The sequence below is a fragment of the Miniopterus natalensis genome, chromosome 5 (genome assembly GCF_054644295.1).
Source record: "Miniopterus natalensis isolate mMinNat1 chromosome 5, mMinNat1.hap1, whole genome shotgun sequence".
Taxonomy (NCBI): domain Eukaryota; kingdom Metazoa; phylum Chordata; class Mammalia; order Chiroptera; family Miniopteridae; genus Miniopterus; species Miniopterus natalensis.
The window spans coordinates 51,859,054-51,879,829 of record NC_142085.1 but is presented as its reverse complement, the minus strand read 5'-3'; the positions used below and the strand labels follow the sequence as shown (position 1 = coordinate 51,879,829).

The window sequence follows — 20,776 nt, the reverse complement described above, 5'->3', positions numbered from 1 at the left end:
GCCGAGTAAAGCATATGTTAAATGCAATATTGTAGCACAATAGAATCCTTACTATTTGTTCTAGTTCATAGTGCCTAATTAATTAGTAATTTACTACCTGATTTTATATTTCATGATTACCACATTAATTTGATTCCTGATTGTAGTGTCTAGTTTTTTTCTATTGAGAGAAGTGGAAAGAGATCATCTGCTATTACCAAATGTATGGCAATTTCTTTTACATAGCGTCGGTGTTAGTTCTTTTTAAGAATTTCCTCTTCTGCTCACAAAACAGTAAGTGAAGATTAAGGCCATCAAACCCTTGGATAAATATTTTTTGGACTTGGAGTATATAATTCTAGTTATTTGGGTGTAAAAACTTGAATCAGATTTCTAAAGGGTCACCAGTTGCAGAGCTCATAACGAGGAATGTAATGGTGCTCCATGTAATTGTGGTACAGAGGAACAAGTGTACAAGGTCAGGAAAACCCTTTCTTTGTAAATAGCTAAGGCCGGTTCCAGAGCGTCACTAGAGTTTTGGTTTGGTGTGTGAGGGTACCTCTTGAGAGGAGGTATTTCAATTCAGAGTAAACTTTTGAGGGTTTATTAAGGGACAGGCATAAATTCCTTGGGTCTATCTTTCACAGGCCCAGAGATTGGGGTGAAATGGGAATTTTGCCTTGCTCAGATATTCTGGGCCAGGACCTTTCCACTGGGCCAGTGTTGGGAGAAATAAAATAAGCACTGTCTAGCATATAGTGGGCCTGCTTCCTGTGTTCTCTAGAGTAATATGTGTGCTTGTTTGATCCTTGTGGCATGTTCTAAGTATTCTCGTTCTCACCTGGTGCTGATATGTTATTCTAGCCACTTGTTTTCCAAGGGCATTTAAAAGAAAAGCTTTCCTGCCCTGGCTCGTCTGGCTCAATTGGTTGGGCAATATCCTGTGCCCTGAAAGGTTGCCTATTCCTGGTCAGGGCACGTGCCCAAGTTGCAGGTTCAGTCCTGGGTAGGGAGCATGTAGGAGGCAGCCAGCCAGTCGATGTTTTGCTCTCACATCAATATTTCTCTCTCTCTCCCCCCTCCTTTCCCCTTTCTCTAAAAAAATCAATTAAAATATTTAAAAAGAATAAAAAGAAAAGCTTTTCTTACGCTTTGATAAAAGTAAAATTAATATAACTCTGGGGGCTTCGTGGAATACAAAGATAATTTGGTTTATGGTTATGAGCCTGCCCAGGTTTATCTCCCTCATCCCCCACCTTTTGGTAGGAAACCTGGAGTTAATATTAAGTAAGTAGTTGGAGTATAAGAACCTCATACAAATTTTATTTTTAACAAACCATTTTATATTTTGACATATAAAAATGTATATGCAGGGTGGGGCATACAGTTGTAAGTATGCAAACAGTTTATTCTTGTATTATTATTTATTAATTATTGTATTATTTTCCATATGAGTAACTGTAAACCTACTTTTGCCACACCTTGTATGTTTGTGTTTATCTTTCCCTTGCTTTCTTTGTTATCCATGCTCCAAGTATGTTTTCTAATTTTATTGGAAACTATTCAACAGTACTTGCTTCTTGCTTGAGAATGAATTAGGATGTAACGTGAACTTGTTGGGTGGAAATAATGAATAATTGAAATTTCCCTTGAAAATCCCTTAGGACACCAGGTTGTCACAGCATACCATCTCTCAGTATGTCCTACACAGCCATGTTTTTCCTCCAGACTTGGAACATAGCACAGTTTCTTCAGATGAACTAGGTGAAAAAGTTGGCTTATGTTTAGTGGCCATGTTTTATATTGTTTTAGAAAGGGAACATAGTTTTAAACATTGGAATCATGCAATGCAGCAAGATGTTCACAGTTTGAGATGCATATGGTGATTGAAACAGCCTAAGGGAGCAACGTATTCTTATTGCTTATTCTCCATTCATTCTAGAGCATGCATTTAATTTATGAGATAGTTGCCAGAATCTCCAGTATCGTTTTTTTTCTGTTTATACCTTTTATTTGGCATATTGTATTTGTTTGATTCATATAATTAAATGTGACTCCACTACATTAACCAATTGGTGGAAGTAAGGCACAATAAAAGTAAGGAATAGGGGATAAAAATTTTCTTTAGGATTTACTATGGACTATGACCCCCTTTTAAAATGGCATAATAGAGGATTATATGTATAACGCTGATGTTTCCTGAATTCTGATCTCGACAGTGCCCCATCTCAGTGCCATCTGATCTGCTGGTTCAGAAAGTTGGGGGTGAATCAGGAAATTTCATGGTGGGCCTCAGCAATTTGAGAAGCCCTTCAGATGACTTTGATGAATACTAAAGTTTGAGAATGTCTTCTTTGTGCGCTCCACTGACTCCTGCTTTGATTTCTTCTTTCAAATGCTCCAGACAGTGTTATTTAGAAAAATACAGATGTGATTCCCTGAATCATCTTGTTTTTAGAAATGTTCTCCAAAATTCATTCCCAGTGGGTAGTAGAAATTTAAAATGGATCATTTTACTTTTCTGATTAAATTTTTTAGTGTGATATAATCAGCTGTTCTTTTCCCAAGCTGTTCTGATACCATTTCCTTACTGATTTGCAGTATAATCATTTGTTTTTTGCTTTATCTTTTTTGTTTCTGATTTCTAATCTAATTATATTTTGCTTAGCAAATGTGACCTATATAGGGGGGTCAGCAAACTAATTTGGTCACCCTGAGGCCAGGAATGATTTTTATACTTTTAAAGTGTGTGTTTGTTTTTTAAAAAAATAATAAAGCAAAGACGATGGGGCAGAGACTGCATGGTGGCCTGCCAGACCTAAAATATTTATTTTCTCTCTTTAGACAGGAAAAGTTTGCTGGCCCCCTGGTCTGTATGATACTTAATTGTTGAAATTTGTTGAGATTTGCTTTATGGCCTATTAGACATAGACCATATTAAACTGTTACTGATGTACTTGAGAAGAATATGTATTTTTCTAATCATTAGGTACAGGTTTTTGTATATGTTCATTAAATTAAACTTATTAATTTCACTGCTCAAGTCTCATATCTTTACTGAAATTTTGTTGATTTGACTGATCAATAATCGATCAGTTATTGAACTTTCACTTTGATGTTGGACTTGTCACTTTCTCCTGGAGTTCTACTAATTTTAATTTATTTTAAATTTCATCCTGTATACCTACAAATTCAAAATTATTATGTCTTCTTAGTGCTGTATCTTTTATTATAAAGAGAAGTTTTTTAAATTTCTATTAATACCTTTTGTTTAAAATCTATTTTGTCTGATATTTTTGCTACTTTTGTAGCAGCATAATACAGGAAGATCTTATTTTATGCCTTAACTTTCAGCCTTTCTTTGTCCTATGCTATAGGTGTAGATCAAGTATTTGGTTGACTGCTTTTTAGTGATTTGGTTTGTCAATATTTTCATTGTTAAGTTGAATTTATTTGTATTTATTGATTTGATATATTTGGACTTGTTTCTCTTTGTCCTCTTTAATCTATACTTTGTTGATTTATAATATCATATTGGGTTATTCATAGCTGTCTCTCTCTTCCAGGTCATCACTTTTCTCTTTTGTTGTGTATCATCTGTTGTTTAACCTATCCATTTATTGTTTTTTAATTTAACAAGTATATATTTTTAATTCTAAAAATTCTATTTTCAAATTTGCCTAGTCATTTCTTATTCTTCATTATTTTTAAATTATCTCTTATTTTGTTAAACATTTCACATAATTATTTTGTATCTCATCATTCTAATATAGGAGTCAGAGATTTTTCCAAGTGTTAAACTTTGTAATAACTTTAAGGATATAAGCAATCAAGAAGAGCAAAAACAGGGAGTGGTCTGAGACATTCTGTATGGCCCCCTTCCCACATTGGGCACATCGTCTTTGGTCCAAAATAATCATTGAGGTCTCTTAATTGAGTTTTGTGGGTCCTTTCACACTGTAGGAAGTGCCTGCTTTATAAAACAACTCTATTTTAGATTCTAGAGTGGGGTTTCGTAATCTTGCACTGTTGACATTTTTGGGCTACATCAGTGATTTTCAACTTTTTTCATCTCATGGCACACATAAACTAATTACTAAAATTCTGCGGTAAACCAAAAAATATATTTTTTGCTGATCTGATAAAAAAAAGTATAATTTTGATTTATTTACATAAGATGACTGTTTTGTTGGCTGTTGTCATTTTTTAATTTGACAGTCTAAGAGAAAAGAGGTCAGTGCTCCTGACTAGATCATCAGTTATTGCACATTTTAAAAATTCTTGCAGCGCACGAGTGTGCCTCTTGGAGCACGCTGGTTGAAAATCCCTGGGCTGGATAATTTTTTGTTGTCAGGAGGCTGTCCTGTGTATTATAGGATGTTTAGCAGCATCACTGGTGTCTACCCACCAGAAGTCAGTAGTATTTCCCCCTACCCTCCAGTTATGACAACTTAAAATGTCACCAGATATTGCCAAATGACCATAAGGGACAAAATATTCCTGTTTGAGAATTATTGTCCTAAAGACCTGTATAGCATATGTGACATTCTTCAGGGAGCCATGCCTTAAAAATCCGTAGATTGTAGTTTTGTTATAATAAGCAGTCTTTAACCAGGATAAGCTCTAAGAGTATTCCATAGATAAGGACTCCCCTAACAGTAAATATTATTAGTCTATTTGCTAGAAAGTTAGTTGTTTAGTTGTCAGCATGTAAACAGGGAGATTAGATCATGTCATCTGACTTTTTTCTTTCCATGGGAGTTCTTCCCTTCCCCAGCTACTTGAAATCTTTCCTCTCCTATTCTTTAGTTTCCCTGTTACCATTGTCTCCTTTTCTCCCTTTTTCTTCCTTTTACTATTTACCAAGTAATTAGTGAGTGACAGAAACATGAACCTTTTTGTGGGGTGACACAACACATATATAAGTAAATAAACAAGTAAATGTCAAACATTAGTTAGTGCTATAAAAGAGAATTGAAGTTTTGTGCTTTGATAGACAGTAATTGAGTAGCTGCCCTTTCTTAGATTGAGTGGTTAAGAAAGGACCCTCTCAGGTGGTATCTTTTAAGCCAAGACCTGTGTGTCAAGGAGTCAGCTATATGAACATTGAAAGAGCATTCTAAGTAGGGACCACTAATGCAAATGCTTTTAGGTGGAGGGGGGAAGGCAGTGAGACTCTGAAAACAAGGGATAATGTGAGATGCAATCAGGATAAAACGGTACTAGAGAAAAGATGCGCAAGTGCTTTCTTTCCTCTCTCAGTATTATTGTCAGTAGTAATGCAGTATTTGAGACCCGTACTTGGGAATCTGTAGAACTTACTTTTAAGTAATGCTAAGGTAGTACCCACAAGTACCTACCGTGCGTATTTTGTTTGTTTCTTTTTCCTTTCTCCCAACATAGCCAGTGTGTTGTAAAAAACATAAAAAACCAACTTCACAGGTACAAAATGTGTCTGGAGAATTAGTCAACATTGGTAGCAATTGCTTTTTTAACAAATTTTTTCTCTCTCTCTTATACAGGTTAGTTTGTTGAGTTTGAGTTCCTCCTCCACCCCTCCCAACAGATAAATATCATCTTGTTTTGTTTCATTTTCAGGTTTCTTATTGCATGGATCACTGATTGAATAAGAGATGGCTTTACCTCGTCTCACAGGAGCCTTGCGCTCCTTTTCAAATGTCACCAAGCAAGATAATTATAATGAAGAAGTGGCTGACTTAAAGGTAAATTTTTTTAGATGAAAACCATTATAAACTTAGATATGGGCAAATATTTGACATTCTTTTTCTCAGTTCTGTGTGATTAAAATGGTATGTTTTATCTACTAAGAAGAATGTGTATACTGTTGTGTACTAATGGGAATATTTATCTGAAGCACATATGACTGTATTATCAAAGAGAATAATCAGAACTATGGTATTGAATCCTTTGTTAATTTTTCTGTTGCTAAATTCCTGCTACAGTTAATTTTGTAATTTAATCCCATAATTTACTCCTAGATTATCTGAGTAAGTTTTGGGGTCTCTGGTAAGATTCTTATTTGATGGAGAGAAACAGTGTCTGTACCATAACATGGGAAATATGATTTTTACTCTTTTAAACTCAGTACCTGGTCTCATAATTGACTTCTGTCTCATCTTTATAATTGGTTGTGGAATTTGTAGTCCTGAAGATATATGAACTGTACTTATGAAGGAATGGGCCATATAATATAGTATATGAAGGAATTGGCACTATGCTGTTTTTATAAAAACAACAGTCACTTTGCTGACTTATTTGACTCTATTGTAGAATCCTAGCAGGTTAGAATTTTATTGCTTAAAGTCCTTATGCAGTTTTATAATTAATATCTTCACTTAAAGATTGATACTAGGAAGAAAAGATTTATAACAGTCTTTAGGTAGATTTTTCCTCTAAAGATGATACAGAATTTTGCTACAAACAAAACAGTTAACCTTTTTTAGGATGGGAGCTATTTTGCATTTTCACAGCAATTAAAATAACAGTATGTTCTATACAATTAATTAATATTGCTATCTTCAACTTGAATTATTTTCTGTCTTCACCTAAACAAGCCCCTTTACAGGTGCTTTTGTATTAGAGATACAATAGAAGATTTTAAAATTTGAAAGTGTATAAGGACTGCATGCTTATCCTATGTCATTTCATTTATTCTTGTAGGCTTTTAAACACATTCCTCCCCCCCCCCCAAGGAAAGAAAGTGGCAGATATAATGAGCTTCATTTTAATTTAACTTTTTATCTTGGGATATATCCAACATATACAAAAGAGAAAGAAAAGATGAAGCTTTATGTACTGTGACCCATTATAATGACTTAATTCAATTTGTGGTTAATCTTACTTCATCTCTACATTTACCCATTTTCTTCTCCCTAAACCCAGATTAATTAGCTCCATTTTAAATTAGAAAACTGAGGCAGGGAAGTAATAGTGAATTACTCAGTATTATCAGTACAACCAAGAGGAACATTACAGTTTTCTATCTGACTCACTACTTTTTCAGTTGGTCAGGGACCTCTTGAAGTTTAATTCATGGATCAAGGCCAGTGGTATGAAGTAAATATTTTATTACTTACTGTGTCAGTTCTAGAGAATTGAAAGATTTATAATCTTAAAAAAAGAGTGCATGTAGTTAAGAATCTCCTGGATGCCTAACCTGTTCTAGAATCATACTTAGGAGAGCAATGCTGGTTTGAATGTATTCAACTCATCATAGGAATCTAATTTTCTTTAAATGCCTTTCGTCAAAAGCATGACAAAGTTCTTATATACAATATGGTCCAAGCTTTGTTAAAAACAAAGCAGAAAAATAGAGAAAAGGTACATGTGGGATGTTACCTGTTTTCACCTGAATGTAGGACTTTTTGCTTTTTACTTTGCTGTATGAAAATAATTTCATAATGATTTTTCATTGTGATTAAAACTATAAAAAAGCTTTTATTAACCATATCTTTTAAAGAAATGAGATTCTTTTTAAACTCATTCAAATAAGTCTCCTTCTGGGAGCTATAAATTTTGATGTGAATACATACAATTTTGAATTCTTGTGTTGTATAATGTAATGCAAAATACATGTGATAAGTGATGGATTTAAGAAAACCTTTAACCACTGTGTCTATGTATTATTTTTTGCATTTCAGATGAAGCGATCTAAACTTCATGAACAAATTGTAGGTTTGGACCTGACATGGAAGAAGATAGTAAAATTTTTGAATGAAAAACTGGAGAAGAGTGAAATGCAAAGTGTAAATGAAGACTTAAAAGATATATTGCAGGCTGCAAAACAAATAGGTATAGTTTTGTTTTATTTTCTTAAAAGAACCACTAAGGTTCAGAAGTAGATTTCTTTTAAATTGTATGCTATAGAAAGTGTAGGCTAACATTTCCAAGCTAGTATTCATAATTATGAAAAGACCATCTTATCTATTAAGGAGCTTAGGATAAAGTCAGGGAGGCAGAAGTAAACGAATAATTATAGTATAATCAAACATGAGGACTTTATAGGAATTCAGAGTTTGAAAACCACTGTCTTGCTTGAAATAAGAATAGGGTGAGTTAAAATTTTAATATAGCTTGAGGGAACCTTAAAAGCGATGTAGCTCAGCCTTATAGATGCTAACCTGGCACATGGTGAGGGCAGCACTGAATCTGAACTTTGCTTTAATTTCTGTCAAACACTAACAGTCTCATCAGTTGAATGTACTTGGAGGGGATTGTAATTACTTTATGCTTAACACACTCTACTTTCCCAAGGTTGAAAACAAAACAAAATAAAGCAAAACAATGACTCTGGTAAAAATCTGAGTTTTTTCATTGACATTTATTATCACATTTCAGAATCTGATAACTAAAAAGCATAGTTAACACTACTATAGTTTTAAAATTTTCAAATTCAGGTTTATTACCTACAAAAGGTTCAAACCGATCTGGCCCTGTGTAATCTGTCCTCCACCTTTCTCTATGACTTTGACTCGTCCTTGCCTTCACTGACTGTGCTTCAGACACATGGCCTTCTCTCATTGCCTCAGACCCACCCAGCTAGTGCCTGTTTGGGGGTCTTTGTAGTGCCGTTTCTCTTGTGAGAATGTTCTGCCCTAGTCTTAGAGTGGGTAGATCCTTAATGAGGCTCTCACTGACCATCCAGTCTTAGGTTACCGGGTTACTCTTTAACCCTTGGTAACATTTTCTCCATAACATTTATCATTATCTTATATTTTGCTTGTTTGTTTATTACTTGTGTTTTGCAGTGAGGATAGAAGTTTCCTGAGAATCTGTTCTTTCTTTTCTTATTGAACTCTCCATCCCCAGTGCTTGATAGAATAGCGCTTGCATATTTTAGGATCTTAATGAAGTTTCACTTGATAAATGAAAAAAAGTTTCCTCAGGTGATTTCTTGATAGAGGGAAAATCAGTCATTACTTTGCCATGTGCTGGTTGGCAGTTGTCTTTCCTACACTAACTTTGGAGAGTGTTTCTGATATATCTCATAACACATGAAGGCTTCTTGTTTTTGCTCACCAAATCCTTAAATTTATTCATATAGTTTGACTTTGGTATGCTATTTAATTACCATTGGTTTGTAATATAGTATATTATTGAATTTAATATCCTCATTGTTTTAAGTTGTGAAAGTACAGATGAATGTCATGTGTGTTTTTACATTTAGATGGTCTGAAGTTCAAGGGCTTTAGTAAAAATTGATTTTTGTGAAGCCTAGGGGAACTAGAGCACACTTCAATGAAATCTGTAATAGCATTTGGCATGGAATCACATCTTATATTTTAAGGATATAGAAACAGTTAGGTTCATTGGAAAATAGTAGGGAAAATGCATTCTGCCGTCCACCTGAATCACCTTGGCTAGGATCCTAACCCTCTGGCTTCACTGTTTTCATTTCTAAGGTGTTAGGGCCACTGGGAGGTGGCCTAATAAAGTACTTTTCAAAAACTATAGAGTATTCTCCTTTAGTTCCATTATAAAAATTCCCCAGAATACTTAGTAAAAGCAGTAGTAAATGTTGAGCTTATTCGGTACCACAACTAAATTATTTCTTTATATAAATGATGTAGAAATTAAGATTTTTAAAAAGTTACCCTTTAGACTACTTCCCAAATGTCTCTGACAAGTCAAAAATCATTGTTTTAAATACCAGTCATTAAACATAATTTTAGGAGTTTTGCCTGTTGGCGAAACATCTGATTCATACTCAGGAACCAATCTATTGACTTGTTTAAGAAATTGATTATTTTCAGATGTAATGTTGCAGAAGAATATTTTCATGACAGATTTAATCTTAGGGTTGGGCTTAGGTAAATGCTCTGTTAAATATGCTTTTTAATGCTATGTTTAAATTGAATAGCTTTAGTGAAACTAATAGTTGATTAGTAGTCAACTACTCTTTCTGAAATCCTAGATTCTTTCCATTCCTTGTAGTCAGAAGCCAGAATATGAAAATAACTGCAGACACTGGAGATGTAATTAAAATTAGCAGCTTTGAAAACATTAATCTCATAGTTAATATGTCCTTATGATTTCTCTTATATTGCTCTTTTAGCACAGGTATTTTTGGTGTATTTGTATTAAAAAGGTAGAGAAAGAATAAAGAAAAAAGAACACTCACTTATATTTCAATTGAGTGTGATATAATAATATGAGGTGCTTGTTTAAGATCACTCACATTGACTAGAGTAATAAGCATTTTAAGCTGGTGGGGATATCAGGGAACGTATTATCCAATTCCTTCATTTTGTATTTGAAGAAACGGCTCATTTTCAGTTTTAAGTTTTCATAAAATTATTTTCCTTTAATTTAGGATAGTTTCAAGTTATCAGTTAATATGTGTATTACACATTTAGTTCCGTCATTTACTAGTGAGTAGTTAATATCACTAAACCTGTTTCCTTGTATGCCATATGGAGATGGTGCTTCTTACTTTGTATAGTTTTGATGTGAAGCAATACTACAAAGTGCCTAGAGGAAAGCCTGGTAAATGGCTGTCAGTGAATAATTTTATTATAGTGTAGGTGTTCCAGTAGCCTCTGGTAAACAGTTTCTCTGGGTCATTAAATGTTATGATAGATGTATATCCCCAGTGATGATGTGGTACAAAAAGGGCAGGAACTCTGCTTGGATAAGTCAGGAAGGAATTTACAGAGAAGGAAAATTGGGACAGAATTAGATTGTGTTTTGAATATTTCAGGCACAGAGTTGTTATAAATGTCCGTATCACAAGAAAAGTTACAAAATAAAAGAGCTGAATAACAATGAAAATCATAGATGATTTTGCAAATGTATTGGCTATGTAAACAGGCAGTTCAGATTATGTGGGGATATAGCAAAACAGCTATAAATTGAATGGATATTGTAGGAATGGCAAGGGTTGGAAATAGGATCAACTCCATAGTTTGCTTTAGTTTATCAATATATCACTTATGATCCCTTAAGCATGAGAAAATTTACACTGCATTCCTTAGTAGAGGCATTTTTAAGGTTGCAGTTGATTTTCTTTATAGTACTATCAAGGCTATAACTAACTAAGCATCTTATAAATGGATGCTGCACTGACATGTATACCTTAAATCATCTTTTTATACAATGTTTCCCCCCTTGGGTATTAAAAAAAAATTTTAAATGCCAGTTAAATCTCTGAGCTGTGTGATTTGTTCAAAGGTACAGTTTATTTCCTTAGCAGTGCTCAAAATAGTGGTTTTATTATAGGAAGCTTATATGCGAAATCAAAACTTTTATATTAGCTCTTTGGTTGCTTGGAAAGTCAAGTTGTAATTTGATGCAGGATTTTATAGCACCAGAAATGGTAATATAGTGGCTGGATGCTGACTTAAAGTCTACACTGTAAGATTAGTATTCACATTTTGTAATGAATATACATACATTTAAATGGCTGACTTTAAAATATGGTGAATTGCCTTGGCCTCTTTTTAATCTCTTGCGCTACTACGACTACTACTTTTCTCTCCTAAGTATGTTTCTCTTTGCTTCCCTTTCATTATTTGCTCACTCTGAAGACAGTATGTAATTTCTATTAAAATACAGGAATAATTTTAATATCTAAGCAATTCCTTCAAATTCCTGTAGTGAACATTTCTTGAATACTTGGCCTACTTAAGGCAAGGTTTTGCTAGAGGGTTTCTGATGTGAAGAATTATAATATACTAAAAAATAAAATGAAGCTCATTATTTTAAATTACATTACTTAGCCAATTTTAAATTTATATTACATAAATTGTTGAGTTTATTTCCCAAAAAGCCGTATTGTAAATGTTTGCCTCTATTAAATTTATTTGATAATTTGGTGATTATTTGAAAGATAGTATCATGCAGAACATTGAAGATTTAACTGGTCAAGGAATTCATTTGTTGACAAGTAAATTTGACACTTAGCAATTAAGGATACCAACAGTTGATGGATATTTTTATTCAATTAAAATTTCCTACTCATCCCTTTTTAAAAATTCCTCAACTATTAAAGTAGGCTATTTAAAAAGTTAAAATTCACAACTCTTTAATTCTTAATATTTTGCAATCAAAGGAAAATGTAGAAGTAAATTTTGTCGAGGATAATTTAGTCATCACTCAACTCTGATTTTAGAGATTTGTTTTACAATAATGTTATAGTAATCAGTTACCAATTATATCTTTAGAGTTTACTGTACATTTCACATGCATCTCATTTGCTCTTAATGTAGCTGTGAAGTGGGCAGGGCAAACAAAAAGTTTTCTAGTGACCTAAGTGTATGTCTTTAAATATGTTGAAATGTGAGGTGTATAAAGCCAGTTTCGGGTTTACAGTCTATCTTGTTCAGTGTTTAATGGATAGAAAACTAGATATTCAAGTGGTTAGATATCCAGAGTAGCTTTCTTAAAGGTTTGGAGGTTGGAAATTTCATTCATACTTTTGCCAATTGATTATTTAGTTTATATTCTTTACTGAGGCTTTATCTTGAGGATAAAACTAAACTTAAAATTCCTATTCACGGCCAGTGGTGTGAAACAAACACTTTTAGAATTGGTTGCAAATGTTCACTGACCAAAGAGCTTGAGCCTAATCATTTAAAATATTACTCGATACTAAATTGTACGTGAAATATAAAGAGAAAGGAACAAAAAAGAGGTTGCTTGTAAACAAGATCCTCAGTTAATCCAGCACGTTTAATTTGGGAATAGTGTAAGAAAACAAGAGCATGACTATGTATTGTAAACGCGCACTCTGGGAGCGGCCCACTCCCGTTTTCCGAGCCCCGCCCTGCGTGTTCCTCCAGGGAGGCTGCGGGGCTCAGCGGGCGACGGGACGGCAGCGGCCCTTAGGTGGCCAAGGCCCCTTCTGATTCCAGTTTGTTGAGGGCAGGCGGGCCTGCCAGCGCTTTGACAAGTCAGATATCTAACTGCACTTATCCTCCAAGATATTTTTTTCTGTTTTACTAGCACCTTTTATATTTTCCAGTCACCAAAGGATCTAAGTGCTGGCTTCTCGGGCGGGCTGTGCCTGCAAATCAGAGTGATTCCTTTGTCGCTGCCCTGCCGGGCCGCGGTCCCCTGCTCCAATCCCGGGCTGCCTGCTCATCCGGGTCTGCGGACGGCAGCCCGTGCCCGTGGCAAACACGTCATCACAGGCAGACGGGGCGCGGGGCGCGGGGCGCCGGGGGCGTGTCTGGCTGTGGTGTTGCCGCAAGGCGGCACGGAGGGAAGGTCTCGCGTGGCTAGCAGTCTAGAGAAATTCTGTGTGTTCGGAGTGCGGTAGTTTTGTTTCTTTGTTAGTCAACAGTGGCAGCAAATAATGTCTGCTAGTGCTTCTCAAAATTTAGAATTTCCAGGCTCTCGGGTAGCGCGATACAGATTCACTTTAAAGAAATGATTTTGTGGTGCGAGCCCTTGTCCATTCTTGGCAGCCCAGCTCAGAGATGTGGAGTAGGTTGTGCAAGAGAGTTAGTAATTAGGCAAGGGTATTAACAGTTAGGAAGAAACGTTGTCCAACTAAAATTATAGTTTTGGAGGGGAATAGGAAGCGATACAATGTAGATGTATTTTCTTTTCATTTGAATTAATAGTTACCATATTTTAAATTATTCTAAGCCAGTGGGAGTTTGTTAGAAATGCACATTCTTAGGCCCTTCCCCAAGAGGAGTGAATCTGAAACTGCAGCAGAAGCCCCACAGTCTGGGTTTTTAACAAGAACCCCAGTGATTCTGATGCACAATTTTTTTTTTTTTAAATGCTCATCCAAGGACATGCATTCATTTCAAAGAGAGGGAGAGAGAGAGTGAGAAACATCTATGTGAAAAATACCAATCTGTTGCCTCCCATATGTGCCCCAACGGGATATCAAACCCACAGACTTACGGTGTATGACACCATGTTCCAATCAACCAAGCCACACTTGACTAGGGCCCAACCCACATTTTTTTTGAGAACCAATGGTGTAAGGAAATATTGTTACCTTCTAATTATATAAGCAAAATTAGAACAAGATATAGTAAATAAACATTAATTTCAAACATTTTAAAATATTTTCTAAAAATTGTTATTCTCAGAATTATTTAACTGAGTCTCCACTTTAGCATCTGTAAGATGAAGATAATTTTGTTAAGAATTGAGATAACTTAGTGTGAAAGTTCTTAATAAATTGCTTAAGAAAAATTCTAATATGCAAAATAATATCTTTACAAAAGAATAAGTATTATAATCTTAGATATACAGTGAGTTTGTAAATGTGAATTTCATTTTTGCTCAGACTTTGGTAGTCCCAACCCTGTTGAATTATCTGTAGAATTATCAGAGTCTCTAAATTATCCAAAAGCTGTTCTCCAAGCATTGTATATAGACTAAATAAAATGTACATAAACGCTATTCAGTTAATATGAAAGCATTGTTTAATTTGTGTATGACTTTTGTCATGTATTTTCTTAGATGCTAAAAGAATAATATGTCAGATGGCATTTTATAAATTTTTTAAAATCATAAAAATAGACTTCATACTAGAAGAAATTGGAAATAATAGATGTACATTATAAAATTGTTTATGTCCACTCATATAAGTTGTTAGTTTTCTATGCATATGTGTAAACATGTACAAAAAAAACTATCAAGACAGTGTGATGTAGTGTATAAACACTAGTCTGGCATCATTGAGGCCTGGATTCAGTTTGATTCAGCAAGTCTCTATTGAGGCACCTATTTGGGGCTAGCTACGGTAAGGGAATATAACAGTGTGCACACTATTGTATTCACTTTGAAAGATGCAATTGAGTTTGATTCTGAAACATAAGTAGGATTTGAACAGTCAGAGGCCTTGGAGAAGGTTAACTCTAGGCATTGAATTAGGCATAGAATGGGACAGGACCTAGTTTTTGGATTTGAAGAAATTCTTGTTGTCTGGAGCACTAAATGTATGATAGCAAATAAGGCTGGGAAAAAAGGATGGGGGTCAGCTCTTGGCATGACTTAAAATCAAAAGTGTAGGAGTTTGGGTTGAATTACTGTGCTATAGTAAGCTGCTCAAGATTTGTAATCACAAATGATATGATCAAAGCCATGGTTTTAGGAAGATACTAGTGTAGTAATTATATTACTAAGTTTACTGGTAGTACTTTAGGTCAGTCACATTGACATTTGGAGCCTTCTGAAGATAGAAATTTTTTTTTTCTGCTCTAGGAATATTCTTTGAATTCTATGAAACAAGTGCAGGTTTTTTTATTTTTTTTTATTTAAGAAAATTAGATAAGAGAAATTAATGCCTTAAAGAAATTAGGGGCTGCTCCTCTTACTTTGGTAAGAAATTTACTTCTGGTCTCTCTTTTTTTTTTTTTTTAAATATATCTTTATTGATTTCAGAGAGAGGAAAAGAGAGGGAGAGAGAGATAGAAACATCAATGATGAGAGAGTCATTGATCGAGCCCGCAACCCAGGCATGTGCCCTTGCCGGGAATCGAACCCCGATCGCCTGGATCCTAGGTGAATGCTCAACCACTGAGCCACGCCCGCCCGGGCACTTCTGGTCTCTTTTTAACAGAAGATTCTTTTATGTTTTATAATGTGGCTGTTTATTTTAAAATATTCTATTTATAATGTCCATCTTTCTGGTATTAAATGCTTCTGAATGAAAATCATATAAATTTATTTCTTGCCATTGTAGATTTACAGTACAAATTGTAAAGGAAGTTGTAGATCTCTGAGGTTTCCTTCCAGCTCCAAAAGTCTATAACTAATTTTTTGCAACTTAGTTTGGTTTATTTACTAGCTTGTCAAATCAGTTTTTAAAATTTGGATTTAAATAAGTTTTAGCTGATGCCTCAAATTGTTTTTAAATAGAGGTAAAGGGTTATTATTAGATAGTTTCTCTACTTAGATATAGAATAATTACTGATAATGATTTATTTATCTAATACAGTTTTTTGGGAATTTACGAATGTACGTAAAGGAGTTTTTCTGCTCTTAAATTGGTTATCTTTTTTTGTTGGATTTATCCAGAAAAATATTGTTGTTAGTTTTTTTGAAAATGGTAACTTGAACCATGATTCACTTGAGCTAATACTGTTTCTTTTGTCTTTGAATAGTTGGAATGGATAATGGAAAAGAAGCAATTGAAAGTGCTGCTGCATTTCTCTTCAAGACATTTCACTTGACGGATTGTGTTGGTCACAATGAGACAAAGGCTATCAAGCAGATGTTTGGTCCTTTTCCATCATCATCTGCCACTGAGGCTTGTAATGCTACCAATCGAATTACTTCTCATTTTCATCAAGACAATCTTGCTGCTCTTGTCCAGACAACAAAAGAGGAATGTGGTGGTAGAATTTTATTTGGTAGTAATTTAGCATTTTCATTTGACATGCATGATTTGGACCATTTTGATGAACTGCCAATAAATGGTGAACCCCAGAAAACTATAAGCTTAGATTACAAGAAGTTTCTGAATGAACATTTTCGGGAACATTCCACCCCAGAGGTCAAACCTGTGGAGAAAACAAATGACTCCTTTTTGTGGTGTGAAGTTGAGAAGTACTTAAATGCAACTTTAAATGAAATGGCTGAAGCAACAAGAATAGAAGATCTTTGCTGTACTTTATATGATATGCTTGCTTCTGTTAAAAGTGGTGATGAACTTCAGAATGAGGTATAGTTGAAGTTATTGAAGTTTTATGCTAATGTGAACTATCTTAATGAAATAGCCTTTTAAACGGGTGGTAAGCGAAAACAAAGTATTTCAGTGTTGCGGAATTATTTGATTAGGTTGACATCTGGAGGAAGACTGTACTGTTTGATACTTACTTGCATTATAAATGAGTCCAGCATCTTTTGAAATGTTCATGTAGAATAATTAGTATGGTTTAGTACAGCGTTTCTCAGACTTTCTGTTCTCAAAACTGCTTTGCGCTCTTAAAAATTACTGAGGACCTTCTAGAGCTTTTCTTTATGTTGTTTGTATATTCTACAGATACTTATTGTGTTACATGCTCTAATAATTGTTTTCTAAACCATTTAAAATGATACTAACGCTACTTTATACTCCATGGGAGGATAAAACGGAGGAGGCAAATAATATTTTAGTTATATTATGAAAATAATTGTGACCTCATGGCTTCCTGAAGGGATCTTGGAGATTTAGACTACACTTTGAAAACCACAGATTTTATAGTGATGTTTTTGGTACCTAGAGTAGAGTATTTAAACAAAAAATTTTTAAAATATGTTTTTATTGATTTCAGAGAGAGGAAGGAAGAGTGAGAGAGAGAGAGAAACACCAGTGATGAGAGAGAGTCATTGATGGGCTGCCTCCTGCTCGCTCCCTACTGGGGATGGAGCCTGCAACCCAGGCATGTGTCCTGACCAGAAATTGAACCGTGCGTGACCTCCTGGTTTATGGTTCGATACTGAACCACACCAGCCAGGCTAGAATAGTATTTAAATATTTGTGTAGAATGATTAACGTTAATGCTTTATGAAAAGGTCTTCCTTCTATTAAGCGTTATGCATTCTTTTTGGTCATCTTAATACTGCAGAGCAATAAGGAAGATACTAACATCAACCAGGTTGAATTAAAATAGTGTCCCTTCAGCTATGAGGATGAAATATGTTCTTCTTTTTCTGTAGTCTTTCCACTAAATAATCAGAAGAACCCTTTGCCTACTCCTAAGTCTGAATAGAGATCTCCCATTTGGTAAAATTATACTTTAAGACTTAGAGAATGTTTAGTATTACAGAGTTTTCCCACCCAATGTAGTATTTCCCACCCAATGGAGCATACTATCCAAATGTCAATACCCATATAATAAGGTCTGCTAATTTAACGATGGAAGTTATATATTTTTCTTTCTTAGTGTTTGTATTTGGATGCAATTGTACAGTGCTAGTGCTCCATGGATCTAACAGTACTGACATGTAGAATGCTTTTCGTCATCTTGCCTTCAAAGATATCAAACTTTCAGTTGCTTTGCTAATCTAAGAACAACTAACCTAGTAATTTCATAGGAAAAAGTATTAAGACTACAGATGACCCTTGAACAGTGTGGGGGTTTATAACCCTGCTCACCGCCCATGCAGTCAGAAATCCATGTATAACTTTTGACTTCCCCCAAAATTAACTACTAATATCCTACTGTTTTTTGTTTGTTTGTTTTAAAATATATCTTTATTGATTTCAGCGAGAGGAAGGGAGAGAGGGAGAGAGAAACATCAATGATGAGAGAGTTGTCATTGATCTGCTGCCTCCTGCACGCCCCTGACCGGGGATTGAGCCCGCAACCTGGGCATGTGCCCTGACCAGGAATCGCACCAAGATCTCCTGAATCCTAGGTTGATGCTCCACCGCTGAGCCATGCCCGGCCTGGCATTAATATCCTGTTGACTGGAAACCTTACCAATAACATAAACAGTTGATTATCACATATTTTGTAGGTTATGTGTAGTATATGCTGTATTCTTATAATAAACTAAACTAGAGAAAAGAAAATGTTAAGAATATTGTAAGGAAGAAAATAATACGTTTACAGTATTTATTGAAAAAAAATTGCGTATAAGTAGACTCATGCAGTTCACACCCATGTTGTTCAAGGGTCAACTGTATTTTCTCATGATGCTTGGTAAGTTCTGTTCTTTGCTCTGTTACATTGTTATGTGTGGATGCTAAGCTTACAGTTAACAGCTCACCACTTTTATTTCGTTCTTTTTCTTTTTTTGAATTGGGGGTTTTGCCTTTATCTAGCATTTCTGTTTTTCATTGTTTCTCATAGATAGCAGTGATTCTGAGGTCAAATCTGGGAGCAATTCCTGAATCTTGGGATATGATGCATCAGGGTCTGAATATCTGAACTTATTTGAAGAAGCTAGGTTATTCATTACAACTTTTTCCCTTACCATAGGTAGCATTCAGTATTTATGGTATGCCCTTTCTTGTCATAGCTAATATTCTCTGTAGGAGAAGATACAAGCAAAGTGAGAATGGACTGCTTCTCCCACCTTCCCCAAGGAAAGAACATGTTCTGATTTTATTTCCTTGCTTCAAACATTGATAAAAGTACTTTTTGTTATTTCTCCTAGTTCTGTATGCCTAGATTTGTTTTAGAGATTTAACCTTATAGACCCTACTATTATAGGTTTTAAAACATATATTTGTCAATATGTTTGTGTTTATTGTGTTTTTGCCCCATTTTTCTCATATTCCTCTAATTTTTTCAGTTTATGGCTACAGTGTTAGCCATAGTTTTTTATTAGAATCCAATCAATTTTTTATTTTAGTCTCTAGTATTGCAGTGGAAAACAAAGTTTTTTATGCAATATCCTTTTTTGATACCACCTGTTTTTTACACAAGTCTGTCTGTTTTTTAATTTTGAAAAATATATCACTGTAGAATATTTAGAGCACCCTTATACACAGTATGAAGGAACTAAGTCGTCATCTGTAATCTTAGCCACTGTAAATATTTTGGAATGTATATATTTTAAAATATTAATACTTTAAAATTGGGTCATAAAATATATGTAATTTTGAATCTGTTTTTTGTCACTTCTGTACATTTTTTGACAATATTCTATTATGTAATAAATTTTAATGGCTGCAGAGTATTATATTTATCACTATAAACTAGTTTATTAAATTTATACTCTGCTATTTATGAAGATTTATTATATCTAGCCTACCCTGTTATAAATAACATTGCAATAAGGACTCTTCGCTAAATATTTGCTCATATATATTTGCTTGAATATATTTCTATCAGTGAAAAGTTTGCATCCAAAAGTACTAACAAAATAATTTCCTGAAAGAATCTACCAGTGTATATTTCTACCTGTAGTATAAAAGAGTGTCCTTGTACTTACATATTTTCCAGTCTTACCATACTTAAAAAAAAAAAAAATCCTTGCCTGTTTAGTAAAGAGAAAATGGTAACTCAGTTTTGATTACATTATTTTATTATTACTAAGGTTGAAGCTTCTTAAAATATATTATAGGCTACTAACTATTGTAAGAATTGCTAGTTTTTTATTTTATGAAGTTGAGTTACTTATTTTATTTCTAAAAGATTTATAATGAGATTATTGGGGGGAGATATTTTCATTTAGTAATCTTCCTCTGGTGTTATACTTAAAAGGTAATCTCCAAAGCATGATTGAACCTCCTATTTTTTGTAACAAAAACTTTTTTTTCTATTTAACCTCACTGGTTTTGTGTAGAATGTTATTTGGGTCATATGTATCTTTTCTCTGTATTGTATTTGTGGACACATAACTGAATGTGCCCATATTGCATACTCTAAAGTGATACAGCCATTTTCTCCCAAGCTTTTGTTACTTCCACATTGTCTATCATTTTAGGTTATTCATTCCTACTTTTACTTTATAAGGGATGAATTTTTTTTTTGAGGAAAATTCAAGAATTATTTGCTCTACTTTTAGCTAAACATAACATTTAGGAAAGGTCAAGGTAACTGAAGTATTGCACCTGCTATAATAGGTCTCTTAAATTTTGTAATCTGTGTTGGGGAAAGCACTAGCCATATTTTTTATTTATCTTAGTTGTATGTTGCTTTCCCCCAGTTTTATTACGTGTAAGTGTTAGAATGATGAGCTGAATATGGCATGATAAAATAGTTGTAACCAGAAGTACTGTTAATTCTAGAAAGGCAGATCTGGTTTAGCGGCTGTATTTGTAAAAAATAAATTCTGTGTGAGTCAGCCATGGGAACTACAAATTCAAGTGGTTAAAAGCATGGACTTTGAGATCAGACACATATATGAATCCTAGTTCTGCTGTTTATAAACT

The 20,776-nt window shown here is 34.3% G+C and overlaps 1 protein-coding gene across 1 annotated transcript in view; it reads left to right on the top strand.

The window, feature by feature from the left end:
- ASCC3 (activating signal cointegrator 1 complex subunit 3) overlaps window positions 1-20,776 on the top strand; it is a 219,554-nt gene that overhangs the window by 6,026 nt on the left and 192,752 nt on the right. Inside the window, exons 2-4 of the mRNA XM_016220202.2 lie at window positions 5,578-5,702; window positions 7,641-7,791; window positions 16,071-16,630. Coding sequence (XP_016075688.2) covers window positions 5,613-5,702; window positions 7,641-7,791; window positions 16,071-16,630 — 801 coding nt within the window. The 5' untranslated portion in view covers window positions 5,578-5,612. The remainder of the gene's footprint in view (window positions 1-5,577; window positions 5,703-7,640; window positions 7,792-16,070; window positions 16,631-20,776) is intronic.